Below are 21,769 nucleotides of genomic sequence, written 5' to 3'. Positions count from 1 at the left end.
CCCTACACTTCCTGTCTCTGTATCTCATGAGTACCAGGGAAGCCTAGTCTTGAGCTCACCTCATGACTCTTGCTTTCACTAACCCTCACTTTCTGCCTCTTTATCTCATGAATACCAACGCAGTCTAATGGTGACCCCACCCAATGCCTCTTTTTTTCCACCACTGTAGACTTCTGTCTTTTACCCTTTCAAATACTGAGGCTTCCTAGTCTTGATTGCACCTCATGCCTCTTTCTTCCACCACCCTACACTTTCTCTTAATTTCACAACTCTAGGTTTTCTGATTACCTCATAAATACCAAGGCTTGTTTTGTGTTCATCTCAAACCTATTCCTTCCAGCACTCAACACTTCCTGTCTCTTGATCTCAATAATATAAATGCTGCCTGGTCTTTATTCCAGCTCATGCCTCTTTATTACACCATTCTACAATTCCTTTCACCCATCAATGTCGAGGCTGCCTGGTCTTGAGTCCACCTCAGACCTCTTTCTTCCATCACCCTGCACTCGCAGACACTTTAGCTCACTTTTTCATCTCTGCCTTCTTCTGCGGGCATGCCTGTCTGTGTGTTTTCTCTTCCTTCTTCTTTCACCCTTTTCTCCCTTTGTCTCTTGTCTAGATCAAAGTCTGAGGATGAAACATAAGTCGTGCTGCCCATAAATTAATGTCAGTGCCCTCCACCTGTAACCACCAGCACAAATTAAGTACTGGCCATTTCAGAAGTGCAGAGAGTGATATCTCTTAATGTTGAGCCTAAGGCATCAGTCATGGCAGGAAGAGCCACTTGCATATTTTCTAGGGAGTGCGGCAAAGAAAATACAGGCACTCTCCATTGTTTGATAGAAGATCCCTTTATGCAATGCAGAAAAGAGTTTCAGAGAGTGACAGCAGGCATCCTTGGTATACATCCTTACAAACTATCTGGTACAGCCAGTAGCACCTCCTTAATTCATCTACAAACTTCTATGTCTCCCTGCACCTCTAAACAATTGCTCACCCCTTGAAGAGGCAGAGTCTTCTTCCTCATCTTCAGTGGGACCTCTCCCGGCTCTCCTCACTTATAAGAAAAATTCAACATTAATGAACAAGTTGCCCCTTTAAACTGACACTTTTTTTCTTTTGCCACCAATGGTGCCCATTATCTTTGATGTCCTCTTTCTTTCATAATATTCATCTCAATCCTTAAAAGGACATATGTAACCCTTCAGCTCTGAATACAGCCCAGCACCTATAGGTGAAGGCATTTTATTTGCCCCAACCAGTTCTTTTCATCTTCCATAAATCAGCTATGTCATGCAGGTATTCTAAGTGAATTTGTTTTTTTTGCACCCTCTAGACAAATGAGATGGAGTGGCCTTAGGATCATCACCCTGACCAGCTCTGGCCCTGTCGGCTAGGTACATCCTTTTCACCAAGATATACCATCTGTAATTCTGGGCTCTTCTCGGTCTGGCCAGCTGATACACCATGGACGGCTGTTGAGGCCATCTCATGCCCCCCAACCTTGACCACAAAATGCCAGCATCTTTGAGAATGAGCCCTCAAGCTGTCTTCCATGGCTTTGTTTCTCATCATGTTCCCATAAACACTTTGCAATGGCCCCATACCCAGATCTCAAGCCTCCATCCTGTGTCCTTCTTATACCTTGTGTGACCATACAAAGTAAATCATCAGGCATCACCTGACTGCGCCCACGAGTATGTGACCTCTGAACCTTCCCCTGGTTCCAGATCCTGAATTCCCGGCCTGGCCTTCCCAGGCTCCCCTGCCTTTAGAAACCTGAAACTAGAATGAAAGTTTGCCAAAATGCATTAGACTGCAAACTAGACTCCTTGAGGTGCTTCCTTCTGACTAGACTCCTTGAAGCGCTTCCTTCTGACTAGACTCCTTTGGGCACTTCCTTCTGGCTAGACTCCTGGAAGCGCTTCCTTCTGACTAGATTCCTTGATGTGCTTCCTTCTGACTAGACTCCTTGAAGTGCTGCCTTCTGACTAGACTCCTTGAAGCGCTTCCTTCTGACTAGACTCCTTTAAGCGCTTCCTTCTGACAAGACTCTTGAAGCGCTTCCTTCTGACTAGACTCCTTGAAGCTCTTCCTTCTGACTAGACTCTTTAAGCGCTTCCTTCTGACTAGACTCCTTGAAGTGCTTCCTTCTGACTAGACTATTTAAGCACTTCCTTCTGACTAGACTCTTCAAGCGCTTCCTTCTGACTAGACTCTTCAAGCGCTTCCTTCTGACTAGACTCCTTTAAGCGCTTCCTACTGACAAGACTCTTTTAAGCGCTTTCTTCTGACTAGACTCCTTGAAGCGCTTCCTTCTGACTAGACTCCTTTGGGCACTTCCTTCTGACTAGACTCCTGGAAGCGCTTCCTTCTGACTAGATTCCTTGATGTGCTTCCTTCTGACTAGACTCCTTGAAGTGCTGCCTTCTGACTAGACTCCTTGAAGCGCTTCCTTCTGACTAGACTCCTTTAAGCGCTTCCTTCTGACAAGACTCTTTAAGCGCTTCCTTCTGACTAGACTCCTTGAAGCTCTTCCTTCTGACTAGACTCTTTAAGCGCTTCCTTCTGACTAGACTCCTTGAAGTGCTTCCTTCTGACTAGACTCTTTAAGCACTTCCTTCTGACTAGACTCTTCAAGCGCTTCCTTCTGACTAGACTCCTTTAAGCGCTTCCTACTGACAAGACTCTTTTCAGCGCTTTCTTCTGACTAGACTCCTTTAAGCGCTTCCTTCTGACTGGACTCTTTGAAGCGCTTCCTTCTGACTAGACTCTTTAAGCGCTTCCTTCAGACTAGACTCCTTTAAGCGCTTCCTTCTGACTAGACTCTTTGAAGCGCTTCCTTCTGACTAGACTCCTTAAAGCACTTACTTCTGACTAGACTCCTTTAAGCGCTTCCTTCTGACTAGACTCTTTAAGCGCTTCCTTCTGACTAGACTCCTTTAAGCGCTTCCTTCTGACTAGACTCCTTTAAGCACTTCCTTCTGACTAGAGACTCATTAAGCGCTTCCTTCTGACTAGACTCCTTGAAGCGCTTCCTTCTGACTAGACTCCTTTAAGCGCTTCGTTCTGAGTAGACTTTACGCGCTTCCTTCTGACTAGACTCTTTAAGCTCTTCCCTCTGACTAGACTCCTTTAACCGCTTCCTTCTGACTAGACTCCTTTAAGCGCTTCCTTCTGACTAGACTCCTTGAAGATCTTCCTTCTGACTAGACTCCTTTAAGCGCTTCCTTCTGACTCAACTCTTTCAGCGCTTCTTTTTGACTGGACTCCTTGAAACGCTTCCTTCTGACTAGACTCCTTTAAGCGCTTCCTTCTGACTCAACTCTTTAAGCGCTTGCTTCTGACTCTTTAAGTGCTTCCTTCTGACTGGACTCCTTGAAGCGTTTCCTTCTGACTCAACTCTTTAAGCGCTCCCTTCTGACTCTTTAAGTGCTTCCTTCTGACTAGACTCCTTGAAGCGCTTCCTTCTGACCCCTTAAATTTGCCTGCTTCCTAGGTGCTTACCATGTTCACCCGCATCTTACCCTATGACCAGCATTCCTCCTTTGTGACTTCTCGCTGTGCAATATTCCCGCTTCCCAGCTTTTTGGATCTGTTGCCTCCCCATAGTTTCTGTGCCTGTCAGATTCTCTCAGCCTTTGTCACACACACCTCTTAGGTCTGCACTCAGGTAGTAGGAAGGGAAACAAACTTTCAAGCAGTGCCGATGGCCAGGAGCACCTAGAGCAGTGCTTAATTTGTAAAAAAAAAAAAAAAGTAGGTGACAGGGCCCTTCTCAGGAGGCCACTGCAGCCTGCACCACTCACTGCCCCGCCAGCACTGCCATTGGCAGTACTAATTTGCCTACTCGCCATTGCACCCCTGCAAGTTTGACAAATCAGCCTACTCTAAGCCATCCAAAGCAATAGTAATGGCATGACCGGCAGGTAATGTTCTTTTTGTTAATGTATATTGACTTATTAAACCCTGTTGTGCTCATCTCAGAATTAGGCAGTCAGCGCCACCATGTGGTGGACTGTGACTAGAGCCAGTGCTGACAATTAAGTGCTGGTGCCAAGCACCGAAAACAACTGGTCCAAATTAAGCACTTACCTAGAGAAAAGCACGCACAGGAAGTAGTATAGTGATTTGCTGCTGACAACTGGTGGCATATTTACAAGTCCCTAGTGCCACCGTAGCGTCACATTTTTGACACTCCAGTGGCACTGTGTGCTGGCCCATATTTACAAGGCCACACAAAGTCACTTTGAATGGCTTTACACAGCCTTGTAAATATGTTCCTCTTTCACGCAGTCCTCTGTGTCAAAGTGGCGTGTCATGGGTGTTGCTGTGGGTGTTCCCACGCAACACCCATGGCTTTTTGACACTGTCCCATATTTACAAGGATAAGTAAATGTGAGGCAGCTGCAAAAACAAATGCCTTTCCTGGGAAGGCATTAAAGTGGCGCAACGAGGAGAAACACTTTTATTTCTCCTCTGCTCTTTCTATGTGTGCTGCATTCTGCATCACATATAGGATGAGCAAAATGCCATTAATAATATTTTTTTGTACAGGAAGATGTCCCTTCCTGCAGAAACATAATCATACCCGCAAATCAAGCCCCCTTGCACCATGGTGCAAGGTGGCCTGCATTAGCATATGATGGTTGTTTGTGTGCCGGTGCAGGGGAGAGAAGAGGGATGCACCGTATTCTTGTAAATATGGTGCATCCTTCCGTTTTTTAAATGACACAGCGTTATGCAGGAAAATTGCTTGCGCTGTGCCATTTCATTGTAAATATGCCCCCTGGTGTAATTCATGGGTCATGGGTTTGAATCTTTAAATGGCCACGTCAGCCTTAAATCCTTTGAGGTTAGTAAATTAGTACCATTGATCTGACTGATAGTTACACCTTTTATATGTCCAAGTTTAGGAATGGCTCAACTATGGTATTAAGAACTATATTAACAAGCATTGGCAATTAAATGAAAGTGATTGGATGAAATAACTGATGGATGGATGAGTGCATGGATGGAGAAACAGGTGAGTGATTGGGCAAATAGATGACTATATGAGTGAATGAATACACGGATGAGTAAGGGCATAGATGGAAGTATGCACAGTTGAATGAGTTAGTGCATGAATGGGTAAAGGAGTAAATGCAATAATGAATGGATGAGTGACTAAGTTTAGAAATCGATGGAAGGGTTTGTGATTAGGTGCATGAATGACTGTATGTATGTGTGAATAAATCCATGGACAAGTGAGCCCATGTGTTGATGCATAATTGCATGATTAAATGGATCGGTGACTGCATGAATGAATAAATAGGTAAATGAGTAAGTGCATGTATGAATCGGTTAGTGACTGAGATAATGAATAAATGAATGGGTTAGTCATTAGGTGCATGGATGACTACATATGGATGACTACATATGTGAATGAACAACTCATCAACAAGTGAGTAAGTGGATTGATGTGTCATTGTATGGTTGAATGGATGAGTGGGTGAATGCATAAATGAATGAATTTGGCAAATTAGTACTGGCTATGTGTATTAATGAATACGTGGTCCGGTGAGTGCATGCATGGATACATGATGGCACAGTTGAAGAGATGGGTGAGTGAATGCAGGGATGAGTGCTTGGGTGGAGAAATGTGTGAGTGTATGCAAGTTTATACATCGATTAGGTTAGAATGCCATGGTTGTTATTGTGAAAGGAGGCAGCTCTCTTCTTTATCTGCCGCTACCCCACATCTCAAACAGACACATCAGTGCATTAAATATTCTTTCACAGTCAGCCATCAGTTTTGTAACTACTCACCTATGTGCCCTATAATCACCCATTCACCCATCCACACACTTGAGTGTCAGTCATTGATTCATCCATCCATTCACTCATCTGCACTATTGCATCCACACAACCTCCCACACAAACTCGCCAATCAACGAAGAAGCACTTTCAGATAAGCAAAAACAGAACTATTGACTTTGCCAATGCTTGTCTTCTTTGTATTAAGAGTAACCTTTATAATATTATGTCTTACAGATATAATTCAAACCTCTCAAACAATATAAGAAGGGTCATTGTCATCATTTATTTGGTTATCAAAAAGTTTTCAGTTTGACGCTTTCAAGTCTATTAGACAAATCGTGCTAGCTTTATTTAAAGATCTGGATTTCACTACGGCTGTATCGCACTTTGGGGCTTACTTACAAGAGGCCGGTGCCACCGGAACATCACTTTTTTTGACCCTCCGATGGCGCAGGCCTCTCAATCAGAATTAATATGCGACGCAAAGCTCCTTGCATGGCTTTGCATGGCCCCAAAAGATGTGAAACAAGGCAAGGCAGGGCAAAGGGCTGCATTGCCTTACTCTGGGTCAAGGAGGCATTCCATGGGCATTGTAGTTGGTATTCCCACGCAACACCCATGGATTTTGATGCTGCCCCAGATTTACAAAATCATGTAACCCTGGGGCAGCGCCAAAACCTTACGTCTTCCCAGAGCGGGCGTAACGAGGATTTTTTTTTTTTTTTTCTAATTTTTTCCTGTTTCCATGTGCACTGCAGAGAAACACATAAGAGGGTCCCTGAGAGAAATAATTCAAAGGGGAAGAAACAGGGAAAACACAATAATAATCAACACAGACACTTCCACCGCTTCATATTAGTATTCGGTATTGTATCCAGAATAATATGCCCCATAAGACATGTCATTTAAATAATTTATTATCAAAAGACATATATATATATCATTCTTTTTGTTAAGATTTTTCAATGTTTAGTGTTTCTATAAAAGCTACATATTCAGACATACTGCATATAACAATCAACAACATTGTACATAAATAAAGAACGAGCCCCATACCGCTTACACAAAAGCATACAATAACTGTACGTCTTCAAAATAACAAACACAAGAGAAACATGTGATTAACAAGACAATACAGTAATGCACTGGGCTACAGTGAACATATAAACAACATTACATAGTGTGGAAAGAACACCATAGAAATGAGCCGATGCGCGTTTCGGAAGTACCATGTACTTAAACAATCCTTCATCAGGGCCCAGAATTCATAATTTGTGTAGTGGTCAGAAGGTCATCTATAATTCTTATGCTGTTTCCATATATAATAATATACCCGGGCTCTGTACAAAGTAAAGCACAAGTCTGTGGGGACAAACAAGCAATAAATACAAATAATATCTAAAAATGAATTAACCAATGACTAGGAGCAAGATAACTAACCACAGCACCCAGGACCGAAGATGATGCAGGTGAAAAGAAAGCCATAACCATTCATGCATGTGTTTCAAGATTCTAATGAACCTCGTGATATAAAGTATGTTAGAAAAAAAAGAAAAAGAGACTTTACTCAAATGAAAAAAGACTATAAATGGATACAGGCTAAGGAAAAGAAGGAGCTAAGGTGCAGAGTTATACATACTGTCCAAGGCTTCCAAATCTGTAAAAACAGGGCCTCTGAGGGTGGTAGAGAGTCCTGAAACACAGTGGCTATAATTCAGGTAATACCAGACTGTCAGCGGATGTCTGAAGGCTGGAGAGACTGATATTCGGACAGTTATCAGTTCTGGGAACAGAAGGATAGTAAGCGTTAACGGCCTACCCCGCTACCTATAGCTGGCGGAAAACGTAAGAAATTACTAAAGTATTATACATACGTAAAAATAGGTAACCCGGGCGTCCTCTAGGGAGGGCAGCAAGGCATCAGTGGTAAAGGTGGCACAATGCGGAAATTCTTAGCGATAAGTGGAATCTGACCATCATCGAGCCGTGGTAGACACTGGAGGGAATAGATGGAGTAGATATAAGTAACCATCCCGCGTATTACGCACATGGCCCAGGGGTCAATAATGTGGGCTGACTTACTTATCATAAGAAAAATAAGATCATAAGCCTTAGAAGCTGTCCTCTGTTGCTATATCTCAGTACCCAAAGATTGGGTGGCCCATGGTTCAAAGAAATATCACGGATCTATGGAAGATAAAGTTATCGAGTAAACGAATGAGATAAAGACTCTCCTATATTTAATTCCCTGCCTTCCATCCCCTTCTATCGACCCGGGGTGAGAAGTACTTACCGAGCTGTCCTGGAATGCTGTAATTCTCTGTTAAGCGCAAGAGGTATTACAAGAATAGAAACCAGTCCTTATATTTGGTCTCACGTCGTAATCAGATGGAAAAATTACCCGCACCTGCCAAAAGATATACTAGTCTGGTAAATCCTATAAATCTCGATCTACATGTACGGCCATCTTGGAGTAAGGTGGAAGCCACACAACAGATACATCCGGTGGCGGCTGTAGTATTGAAGAAAGGACGCTCCAAGCAAAGGTAGTTTACCACGTAGATTTATTGAGGTGGTAAGTTAGATACAGAGAGGTAAAGTCAGAGTCTAAGTACGAGCCCCACCAGGAGCAGCTTCCCTGCTTCTCAGCCCTTCATCCAACTGATTCACGCACGCACACATTCCAACGGCCATGTTAGATTCAGGCTATTATCTCGATTGTGCGAGCCATGGCCCAATAAAGCGACCAGACAAACTTGGAACGTGTGCATGACTACAGCCCAATAAATGCCCGATACCATACACTAGCTACGCCTGGTGGTGGCCATGTTAGATTCAGGCTATTGTCTAGATTATAAGAGAGCCATGGCCCAATAAAGCGATCAAGAAAACTTCAAAGGTGTCGAAGATTACAGCCCGGTAAGTGGCCAAAGCAGATTATACAAAAAGGATCCCGCGAAATATCGGGTCGGGATGGAAACAAAATCACGTTCAGGCCAGTATCCCAACAAGGGATCCATCCACTATATACACCTTGAGAGCCATAACCTGGTCAGGCCACCAGGAAAACGAAAACATCTGCCGGAAGATAAAGTTAGGTACGGAGCCAGCGTAGATTATACTCATAGGCATAGCTGCCAAGGTTTCAGATTGCGATGTCTGACATTTCACAAACTATGCACACTTCCTCACGAGAAAAATCAAGCAGATAAGATGAGGGAAACAAATATCTGAAATTACACCCATTTTAGCAACGTGACTGAGTCAGCAAAAATAAATGTTCATAGCATAGCAAGTCAGTGCAACAGTAGATCTTGTCTTACACACTCTTCTTGCACGGGGCAACGTAGGTCTGAGACTGACCTGATTCACCATAGCACAGTAAGTAACTGTATGTGTTATGATCTGACACACTGTACAACCAGCACCCACTGACTGGAGGCAGCTGCCTGATCGCGCTCTGCCAAAAAGGAATTTGCTAATTAACACACACACGTACCCCCCCACCCCGCGCTGAGGCTGAATAAACTGAAGCACTATATTTAGGCCTTAACAAGAAATATTTTAATATTTCCTGCCAGGTAACTCCGTGTAACCAGCACTGCTCGACAGTGGCGTAACGAAACCCGAGAGGGCACCCCTGCACAGTACATGGAGGGAGCCCCTCGACCCACCGCCCACCACTATGCCCCACCACCAAAAAATCTAGTATATTTTTAATTGAAACCTCCAACATTAAATGAAATGCCTCTAAATTCGCGTGCTCAAAGTTCGAATAAGAAAGTGAGAAACACTCTTAGCATATGCCATTTGTAACATTATTGTCAAGAGCAGATTATTTAACTGAGACAGAAATCAGAACAATAGCAAGGAGAGGTCCTGTTGTCTCAGGAACTGACTATCGCTGAAGAACAAAGAACAACTACATAAGGTCAGAATTAGAAGTGACATTGATGGAAAATAACTTGAAACTTTGAAAGACAAACCCAAATCTGCAATTTAACAGACTCGACTGACAATATATATGAGCAGTACACCATATGTAACTCAATATCCTGCCAGCTCCAAGAGAAATAAACTGGTGTGAGTTATCTGCATGCCACACGCTTGCGTCTGTCAGGGATTTTGTATCATATTAACCACTCTATAGTATTTAAAATGAATTTAGGATGCAATTTCAATGTCTACCATCAGGGCTTTATTAGTAAGCAGGACATAAACAGGCAGGCAAACAAGGCTGAGGATGAAAATTGCTGGGATGCTTCAGAACACTAATGCAGATGTTTGTTTTTATCATTTCTGTATTTTAAACAATGCTAATTATAAGATTTAAGGTGCACGTGTTATAGACAAGTGCAAACAACACCATAAGTAACACATCATGAAGGATAAAAACAAACCATATCAGCAAGTACCCAATGACAGAGTCTATACTAACTGTAGCTGATGAAGCAAAGGAAAAAGTGCAAATACTTTCAAAGCGCATAATAAAAGAATCAGCAATCCAGCAATATACAAAACTCAAGCGTGTTTTGTAAAGCAATCCCCTTTTCTTCTTGCATCAAGGTGAAAACACTTTCAAAGTGCGTGATAAAAACAATTCCAGCCGTATGCAGAAATGAGGCCAGGTTGGTCAAACAATCCCCCTTTGGTTTGCGTATGAAGGCGCAAATACTTTAAAGTGACTGATCAAACAATAATAAGCACAACAGCATACAAAAAACAATTCTAAGCAGTTTAATCAGACTATGGCCCTCTGGTTTGTGAATGAAGGCGCAAATATTTCACAATGACTTTTTAAACAATAACAAGAACAGCAGGCAGCAGCATACACAAATCAAACCAGTTTAGTCAACCAATGCCCCTTTGGTTTGTGCATGAAGGTGCAGATATTTCAAAGTCACTGTTAAAACAATAATAAGTACAGCAGGCAGCAGCATATAAAAATCCCTATACTGTACCCTTCCCAGGCACACGCGCATCTAGTGCAGAATCACTTCTCCTGCGCAGCACTGCACATCTACCTGAAGTAGGCCACGGGTGAGTCAAGCACACAGCAGCTGAACTTTTAAAAAAGTGAGTGAGCCTGTCGGCCTCTCTCCAGTGACCGGGTAAAAAGGACCTATTCACTACTACTGATCAATACACAGTATGCTGCCACCACCACCCGTGTGCTGCCTAACACCTGGCGAAGGCTGTAGCCTTCTACCACTATGAGGGAAACACTTTGGGTGCCCCTCCTGGTCCAACAAGACCGCATACTGTGAGACAGACCTATGTCATGGCGCACCCACATGATCTGTGCTCACCTATGAGAACAAAATCAGCATTAGGGATCCAGACAACAGTACAGTAGAGCAACCAGGGCAGGGGTACACATCTTTAGACATGCAGAGGACTTTTCCGATAGATAGATAGATAGATAGATAGATAGATAGATAGATAGATAGATAGATAGATAGATAGATAGATAGATAGATAGATAGATAGATAGATAGATAGATAGATAGATAGATAGATAGATAGATAGATAGATAGATAGATAGATAGATAGATAGATAGATTCTTTGAGGGGGGAAAGGTTACTTGTATGCAATTATGAAGGCATTTCAAGCCTGGATCAAAATCATGAGTGTAGGTTTCGAAAACCTCTCTCTGAAACCATAATAGTGTAGGCAAATAGCTTGTTACTTTTCTTTTCAAGCCTGAAGGGGGCCATAAATTAAGGTAACACTTCATCCCCTCTTACTTTACTGTCTATTTTGAGTTCCTGCTAAAAAAGAGCCACAGTAGGAGAGCACTAATATTTCTTTTCAAGAATAAAATATTTTACAATCTCTTTTGAAAGCTAAAGTGGTATTTCTCACTATGATTATAAAAGCAGAACATGCAGCAGTCATGGGTCGTCGGGTAGGCACTCAGGGTAAGCCAATTCAAGGTGTCACCAAAACTGGTGCAGAGAAAATGAACAGGTTTAAATTAAAGGAAACATTAAGCTCCCAATTACAGGTGGTCTGGATTGAGATGTCAGGATACTATCCAGCCAGAAAGAGTGATTCCAGATGGTATATCCAGACCTGAATCCTGCTATTCGGAGTACTGGTCTCTAGAATGTGAATTAACACGTGAACTGGGAATTACCTGGTCCAAAACGACATCTGGAGCCTCCCTTCTGTGGACAAATCTGCTTCGATTCACCATCAGCTATTAGGAGGTGATACATGGGTGCAGGACCAGGTCAGCCTTTGTAGGGTGGGTGGGGCTTCAGGGGTATTAGAGGCAATGGGTTCTGATGGCTTAGGAGGGCGCCAGAGAATGGGGTGTATTCTTGGGACTGAATTCCAGAAGTAAGCCAGGAGTTTTCCTGGTTTATTACTGACATTTGGAAGTAAGCCAGGAGTACTGCAAGAATACGTCATACCTACTCATAACAAAACCTTTTGTGAATTAGGCCATATGTGAATTGAGCTCCAAGAGCGAATTCACAAAAGATGTGCTGGGAGTAGGTGAGACTTACACATATAGTACTCCTATCTTACTCACAAATTGTAGACATAAGGTAGACTGTTCCCAACTTACTCCTCCCTTCCTCACAGAATTCAAACGTAAGCCAGGAGTACTACAAAAATAAGTCATAGCAAAAATCTTTGGAGATTGTTGCCTGTATCTTTTCCTCTGCAATGTCATTACACATAGAAAAATTCTGCAAAAAGGTAAACTCGCAGACACATTTTTCATCCTGGCTAGCTTTGTTGAAAGTGAAAAAATATATTGCTATGAAGTAAAAACTATCACACTATGCAGAGACAAACTTTGTGGAATTGCAATGGGAAACTTTGCAAATGGAAAGAATTGGACATTTTATAAATCCACAAAAAAACGAAACACTTCATTGTCAAGCATTACCTAAAGAGTACACTCTCTCGATATTCAGAATTTGTATGCATCAAATCTTAAAGGACCTTTAGTACGCCTAATATAATTCAGCCTATTGGAAGACGTTTACATAATTTTCCAAGCAAAGGTTACCTGACCATTTCATGCTGTTCACAGTGCGGCCGAAATGACCCCGATGAATGGACGATTACCCAGACACTAAGGCAAACAACAGCGCATAATAAACATCTGAAAATTTCCATAGCGCTCTCCATCTTGGCCTTTGGCGACACCTAGATCACGCCTGGATTTCCAGCCAGCATTTCCCAAGGCAGTTGATAGGTCTTAAAGGACTATCTTTGTGTGTAGGGTTAGTTAAAAGTTCAAATTGTTTTTTATTCAACATGTAAATAGGGGTTTGCTTTCAGTGTGCGCAAGGTGCCACGCAGAGCTGCATGCAGGACTGACATGATGCTTGCATTATGGATGAAGCACTAACGAGCGTAGCTCTATATTTCGGCATTTTTTGAAAATACATATTGTGTCAAATTGTGTAGTACAACTAAAAGCGTTCACTATATTATTATGCTGTGTAGAAATATAGACATTAACTTCTTTATTTTGTGGTGTTTTTTGTCAGTGCATTTTTTTAAAAATATGCAATTCTATTCGGTCCCAATTTTCAAAGTATACGATTTGTACGTTTACTTGCAAGGCAGTAATATGTGCATTAGCTCCAAATTTGAATTTCTGACTATGTGGCCCCGGAGTAATGGAAACATTTTAATGACTAGAGAAAGGATTTTTACCTGAGGAAATGGAAGGAGACGTGACCTAACAGTTGCTTGCAGGCTGCTTCGGTAGTGTCCACGGGAGCAGGCGCAGATGACTGGTGCTGACCACGCAGTTTACTCTGCGCACATGACCCACCCTACCCCACCCTGCAGAGCAATGCGTGATGGTGTGCAGGCGGTGCACTAAATGTGAACATGCGGCACTGCGGCTGCGAGAGCCCAGCCTATGTCTCTGAGGCCGAGGGCCTGTTTTAATAATGGCCTGCTGCCCCTGCACAGAGCCAGCCTTTGTGGTGCATGGGCGGCAGGTCATTATTATTATTAAAATGCCCCTCTGCCTCAGTCAGAACCCACTGCAAAATCAGACCAAAAACCTTGTGAGCGGCTCCTTCCATACAACCGCATCCACTATGATTCAAAAGTTGGTCGCACTCTGCTCGTCACACCAGCAAGTTGCCCCAAGGAACTGTGGTCAATGTAGTGGCGACGGCGAGTACGCCTATGCCACGGTGTATGTAGAAAAGTATGTGTTGCATTAGCCATCCCTGGACACGTGTTTCGAGGTAGTTGCCTCTCGTCAGCAGGGAGCAGGTCAGTGTAAAGGGGTGCCGCGTGGACTGCCAAAATGTAATTAAAACAGGTAGAGTACCTCTCATGGCGCGCAGGTGCAGGTCCAAGGCTCGTCAGCCCGTTGGCTCAAGGGAGACGTAATAAATGATTCAAAAGTTGGTCGCACTCTGCTCGTCACACCAGCAAGTTGCCCCAAGGAACTGTGGTCAATGTAGTGGCGACGGCGAGTACGCCTATGCCACGGTGTATGTAGAAAAGTATGTGTCGCATTAGCCATCCCTGGACACGTGTTTCGAGGTAGTTGCCTCTCGTCAGCACTATGGTATTATTGCGGAGGAAGAAACAAGGATCTTACAAATTCTCGAACCACTATTCATAGGGCCATCCATCCATTACAAAAATAGTCTAAATAGAACTACCCCTTCAAACTTGACAAAAAGTAGAACTAAAATATGCGCCACACTACATAAATTATATAAGACAAACCTGCAAAAAAAATAATTATAACATTGCAACAAGGCATTTTCTGGAAAAGCAACACATCCTAGTGGGACATTAGCACTTATCTGACCTAAGTGAGTAAATGGGAACACCCCATAATAATTTGAACCAATAAGGTGGAACATCTATCTTTATCCATACTATTGGAATAAAGACCAGACTGTGAAACAAAAGGGCCAAGAGGGCCTTCGTCTTGAGCTCCAACCCCAACCATAAATTGTACTGGAGTTATTAGAGAAGATCTAAAGGTGTCTGGTACTACAGATATATTCTCGAGCCATCCTTCACTAACCACCGAGACATTCTTAGGAGATGTACTGCATTCTGCAACACACACAGAACTAGGAAAACGCATCTCTGGATTGGTTTTGTGAAGGAAGGTGTTCCTGCCCTTTCACATTGGCTTAGGGCAGCACGGCTAATGTACTTTTTGATGCTGCCTTGTAAATGAGGGCCTTTGTTTTTCCTTCCCAATTTGTACAGGAACGTGAACAATAATTCAGATCACGAATACTATAAGGAGATCCACAGGCAAAAATTAATAATGCTAAACAGAACAAACCATGCAGCATATTTATGGGATTTTGGCATAGGACAGTGATGTAAGGCAACCTGCTGTGCCTCCCTACGCCAAAGTGAAAGAGCAGAAATACACCGTATTTAAGCAATATGGTGCATTCCTGTCCTTTCTCCCTGCTCTAGTGCCGTTTCAGCAGCCTAGCGCCAACGTAGGCACCCTTGCACCATGGTGTAAGTGTGCCTCTGTTGCATGCAGGACTGTTTTTGTGCAGGAAGGGACACCTTCCTGCACAGAAACAATCCTAAGTGGTGTTTTCCTCTTTCTATGTGTGCTGCAGACCGCAGCACACATGGAAAGAGGAAAAAACAAGGAGAAATAAACATATATCTCCTAGTTAGGCCACACCTCAAGAAGCGTAAGGGTTTGGCATTCCTCCAGGTTTACATCACTTTGTAAATCTGGGTCAGCATCAAATTCCATGGGTGTTGGCAACACCCATGCAACGCATCTGGGGCGCAGATTAAGGTGACACAGTGATCTGCGGAGGGTCATCTTATTCATGATTTGTGAGTCCACTCAGAGCTACTCAACGTGTCTTCGTGTGGCTTCTTAACTCTAAATGAGATCCCTGCGTCACGCATGTGCCACTCAATGTGGCGCAAAAGTGACGCCAGCCTCTCAGAAATAAACCCCTAAGTTAGTCTTACCTCAGCTGTGTAGCAAATGCCATGGGCACTGCAAAGAAGCAATCCCCAGGTTGGACCCAGACGAAAGAAGGTCAAACTGTCATAGGCCTTAACTTTGCCCCTTTAATATCTGTAGCTTTAGCGTGGACCCAAGGACGGGGTTAGACATCTTTATTCCATTGGGGCCACTGTAGCAACCTCACTGCTCATGTCTGTGCTCAGGGGGGAGTGACCCTTCCGGGAGTAAGTCAGAGGACTTTACACCACCTTTGTATTTCTTCCCCAGACAAAGCCTGCACTAGCGACGCTGACTGTGCAGGAGAGCCCAAGAAATTCTGCAAGGAGGGGACTTGTAGCTCAGACTGCAGTAAAAAGGGTCATCCAGACAAGAAGAAGGTAAGCAGAGAGGATGCATGTACGACTCACTGGACATAGTGTCAGTGCTATGGTGTCAGACTCCCGCAGACCTACCAAGTTTTCCCGGCCTATGTACGATGTGCTTCCTGAAGAGATGAATGATGGAAATTCAGTAATGTCACTTCCTGTAGACATGGGTGGTGGTCACAAATGCAGTGATGTCACTTCTTGTAGACATGGGTAGTCAAAAATGCAGTGATGTGCTTCCTGTAGAGATGGGAGGTGGAAAATGAAGTGATGTCACTTCCTGTAGACACGGGTGGTGGCAAATGCAGTGTTGTGCTTCCTGTAGAGATAAGAGGTGGAAAATGCAGTGATGTGCTTCATGTAGAGATGGGTGGTGGAAAATGCAGTGATGCCACTTCCTGTAGACACAGGTGGTGGAAAATTCAGTGTTGTACTTCCTGTGGATATGGTTGGTGGAAAATGCAGTCATGCCACTTCATGTAGAGATGAATGCTGGAGAAAAGGGTCAAGTTGTCTGGCTTCCTCATTTAGAGATGATTTTGATGGGAAACTATGAACTTCTCTTCCTGTTGATATTGAGCTTGAGAGATGCAGTGATGTTACTTCCTGCAGAGAGGAATGGTTTGTGGTACGGTATGTGGTATGGTTTGGTGTGTGATGTAGGAGCGGTCTTTGGAATAGAATGGAGTATTATCTGTGGTGTGGCCTGGTGTGATATGATGTGGTGGAGCATAGTGTGGGGTTCACTGACAAAATATTGTCCCCCAAAATATCCACATACCAAAATGTTGTGACCAAATTATTGGTGTCAAAAATATCGTCATCCTATACTTATAATTGTAAGTACAAAAATATTGAAAAAAATATCAGTCATTAATATAGTTGTATTGAATATCGATTTTTTAAATATATATTTAATAAAATAATACATATTAAAAATATTAAATAGTAACATTATTCTAAAAAAATAGATATATTTAATATATAGCTTAACAAATATAACAAGTAAACTTAATTGAAAAAAGTTAAACACACATATATAATAATTAACATATATCTACTTACAAAAATAGTTTAAAACTAATAATTTTAATTTATATTATAATTTACAATTAATATAAAACAAATAAATATATGTATATACATATGCCATTAACCTAAAATCTTTTTTTTTAAACTGTTCTAATAAAATAAAAAAATTAAACAGTTTAAAATTCTTTAAATTTTGTAAAAGATATTTTACACATTAAAAATAATATTAATTATAAATTATAATTTTAAATAAACAAAAACATAATAATATAAATTATAAAAGTATAAAATAGATTATAAAATATAAAATGTAATACATATACTATTCCCACTACCCTTTCTACAAAACTATGCAAACTATTAAAATAAATATATAAAGAAAGGACTACTCCCATGTCACACAACACAAAAATAATAAAACTGGGTAAAATTTACACATCTCCCTCCAATAAATGCAACAGTAGTAAAAGTGTTGGATTGTGGATAGGTAATATTTACTGTACCCATTCCAGCCAGTACAACACAAGGAAAACTGTTGGAGTGTGAAGGGCTAAAATTTACTGTTCCTACCCCAATGAGTGTAGCAGGAGGGAAAGTGTTGGATTGCGGAGGGGTAAAATTTACTATCCCCACTCCAGGCAGTGCAACAGTAGGGTAAGTGTTGGATTGCAGAGACGTAACATTTACTATTCTCACTCCAGTCAGTACAAAAGTAAGAAAAGTGTTGAATAGTGGAGGGGTAAAATGTACTATTCCAACTTTAATCACTACACATTAGGGAAATTGTTGGATAGCGGAGGGGTAAAATTTACTATTCCCACTCCAATTAGTGCAACAGCAGGATAAAAGTTGGATAGCGGAGAGGTAAAATGTACTATTTCCACTCTAGTCAGTACAACATTAAAAACAAACAGAATATCTTCAACAAAATACAATTATTTTAAAAATAAAGTAAATGAAAAAAAATGTTTAAAAAAAATTATTAAACTATATGTTATAATAAAAAATGTCAAATAAAAAAATTACATTGTTAAATACATATCACAAATACCTACAAATATTATTATAAATAAAATACAAAAGTTATTTTCATACAAATATTTTTTTTATTTAGAAATTATTTCTTAACAAAAACATTTTATTTATTACATACATTTAGTTTAGTTACCTCCCACCCTATAACACCACAAAACTCACAACCTGCACCTAAAACATTATTCACACTATTAATATAAATATTCATCAACAAACTAATTTTCATTAACTAAATATTAATTATTATTGAATTATAATTAATGTACTTCCCACAATATACCCCCACAAAACACACACAAAACACTCATTACACAATTAACATGATTATTATTCAATTAATAATTATTATAAATTTAAAAAAATATTGCTTGCTTTCAATGAAATTTCTTCCCTCTCCATACCCCTACAAAACCAACAACCCACATCTAAAATCTGAAAAATAAAATGTAATTGCACAATTACCATGAATAATTATCAATTAATTCATTAATATTAACTAACAACTAAATATGGATTAATTAAAAATACATTTCTTCCCACCCTATACTCTTATAAACCCACAACCCACTATGGAACTAACAAACACAACATTTATTTAAATGAAATTTAATAACTACTAAAAATGTAAAAGATATATTAATAAAAAATATTACTTATACAAAACAATTACATCACATACATTTAAAATATATGCTAAAAAACATAACACTAATTAAAAAACTATGGGATCTATTAGCATGGCGGTCAGAAAATCACCCCGACCGCCATGGTAGCGGGAACAGACCGCCCGCATGGACCGCGGCATAACCTCCGGTCCAATTAGTATGTTCTGCGGTCGAAATCAGACCACGGCGGTACGATTGCGGTCTCTAACATTGTGGCGAGCATGTCCTTCATAGCCCTGCACTGCGTGGCAGGCACTGCACTGTGCCTGCCACCTGGTACAGGGATATTTAGAGGGGTAGCATGGGTACCCCCCTAGTGCACCCACACACCCCCAACACATTGGGGGCCCGCAATGGGCCCCCGGAACCAGTCTCCGCCAGCCTTTCAATGGTTGTTCCACCGCTGCTGAAAGGCTGGCTACCGCCGGAATCCTAATCGTGCCAGCAGAGCCTGGCCCTGCACCACCACCATTGTAGTGGTCCAGCTCCGCACGCCAGGCCAGCAGGCGGATTGCTACCGGCGGAAAAGGGCGGTCGGATTTTCTCTCCGCCGCGATCACTACCGCAATCCTAATCGGACCGGAGGCGGACATCCGTCAGCCATCCTAATGGACCCCTATATTTTTGCAAAAGATATTAATGACTTCTACATTTTGAAAATCAATATTACTTACCTTAAAATTGATGTTCTTGACATCAATATTCTTGCTGACGATATTTTAGACTCAATATTTTGGTATGGGGGTATTTTTTCGCTATTCTGTCTAAATACCCTGGTGTGGTATATATAGAATGATATGCAGTATCCTGTGACGTATGGCTTATGGTATGATACAACATTTTACTTCTGTGGTGGGACCGGGATAGATTGCAGGTCAAGTCATAAAGACAGTAGAGGACCTCAAGAGTGGACTACTGTTTGGTGGGGAAGGAGGGAGATTGTTACTTACGGTGCCGCCATCTCATGTAATACTTATATCTCTGTTTTCTGTTTGACCAGGGAAAGGCGGGACATCACTAAAACCACGTGCTATGACAGACACTGGAAGGCAAAGTAAGAGCTTATAACAGCATCACCAACGGAAGTAAAAAAAAGGCCTGATTTTGATATTCGTGGAAGGGTTACTCCGTCACAATGGTGACACACATCCCGTCCGCCGAAATATAAATCTCATAGGATATAATGTGATTTATATTTTAGTGGATGGGATATCGAGTAATCCATCTGCAAAGATCTAAACCAGGCCCTCTGTCCAAGTCCACGCTGTGAACATTTCTGACCCACGGAAGCCCAGATGGTTCCCTTCGAATTAAAAACGTCCAGTATGTGTGCTGCCCTCACTCAACCGTGTGTTGTGATTTGAGGTCCACGCCCCGGCTCATGCCTGACGTGATATACACAACACCAGGCCACGGGCCCTAAAGAGGATCTACTGGTTCACCATGTGATGCAGAGACCCAAGGCGGAGCAACGTGATCCCAAGTCCCCCCTACATGTGAGACAGAAGCTGTGGGCCGACAACATCCACCTTCTGGTGTGCACTGAGCACGACATCCGTGAGCTCTGAAGCAAGGGCCCAGCGACACTCGAGAAACAGCACTGCCTGGCGTGTCTAAGGATGAATGGAATCGCAGTAGTCACTATTGCTAAAATAAACAAATAAATGCAAAAGTTCAACATTGTCACTCTATGGTGTGGCGCTTGTGTTCTTTGAGTCAGTGTCTTGAGATCTGTAATTCTATCTCCCTCTGCTACGCCCTATTGCACCCAATACAGTTGTAACAGGACTGAAAACAGGCCAGGGCACCAAAATAGAAACAGCCGCCATTAGTGAATTAGGAAGCTAAAAATGTGGCCCATGTTTGCAAATTGATAGAAAATAAGTGTTTGGCAACGGATAAAAGACTGCATGGATTTCCTGTAGGCAAAGTTTTGTTTTAATATCAGGGAAAATCAACAGTAAAAACTAGTCTAGCAGACCACAAAACAGGCCTACAAACTGCCAAATAAACATTGGCAAAGCCAACAGGTCTCACCTATGAGAGAACCATTGGCTTTTGACAATGTCTTTTAGCCATGGTGTAGAGCAGCGTGCTTAAAAGTTGTAATAAAAACATGATGAAACGTATTTTTTAAAAGCTACTATGATGTGGGAAGGTGAAAAAAAGCGTGTATAACTTTTTTGTTGTTGTAACTTTTAGCCATGCTGGTCTTCAACATGGCTAAAAAGACATTGGCAAAGCTAATAGCCCTCACAAAGGCAAGACCTATTGGCTTTTTCAATGCTTGTTTTCAGGTGGAAAATCATTATGTCCCACCTGGATACCTCTCCTCTGTCGAATAAAATAAAATATATATTTTGAATTGTCCTGGCCGCCTGATAGATTAGTTAAGGATCGCCACTAGTTCAACATCCTGATAAACTGTACATAGGTGCTGGGGTTTCCATGGTAGCGCAATCAATAGCACGAGTATTATGCTATTGATCTCATTCCTAACGAAATAGTTAAATTATTCAAAAATCAATATGGTGTCCCTCTAACATCAAATGCATTGGTTGATGCAATTTTTCATAGATCATTCGGGGGTACGATTTAGAGCCCTGGAATATTTCAATGGCCTTGGTGGGGTGTAAAATCAAACTTTTTTCCCAGGACCCTTCCACCGCCCCCACCAGACCCTCTGCCCCTCACAGCAAAGTGAAGCAGCCTCTATAACAAGCATTTGCAATGCAATAGGTCTCGCATTTACAAGAGTTTAAGCTATTGGCATTGTAAATGACAATGCCTTTTATTTATCTGTTTTGCTAATTAATACATAAATTAAAGGCATTGTCATTTACAATGCCAATAGCTCAAACTCTTGTAAATGCAAGACCTATTTCATTTCAAAGAAGCGGCCACCAT

General features: G+C 41.8%; 1 protein-coding gene across 1 annotated transcript in view; it reads left to right on the top strand.

Annotated features, from left to right (window-relative positions):
- The window catches only part of LOC146813438 (uncharacterized), a 28,633-nt gene extending 8,085 nt beyond the window's left edge, over nucleotides 1-20,548 (top strand). The window contains exons 3-4 of the mRNA XM_085614762.1: nucleotides 16,033-16,142; nucleotides 19,863-20,548. Of these exons, the coding sequence (XP_085470888.1) occupies nucleotides 16,033-16,142; nucleotides 19,863-19,883 (131 nt within the window). The 3' untranslated portion in view covers nucleotides 19,884-20,548. The remainder of the gene's footprint in view (nucleotides 1-16,032; nucleotides 16,143-19,862) is intronic.
- Nucleotides 20,549-21,769: the final 1,221 nt, after the last annotated feature.

Source organism: Triturus cristatus, chromosome 7, assembly GCF_964204655.1.
Source record: "Triturus cristatus chromosome 7, aTriCri1.1, whole genome shotgun sequence".
Taxonomy (NCBI): domain Eukaryota; kingdom Metazoa; phylum Chordata; class Amphibia; order Caudata; family Salamandridae; genus Triturus; species Triturus cristatus.
This window is presented reverse-complemented; position numbering and strand designations above follow the sequence as displayed.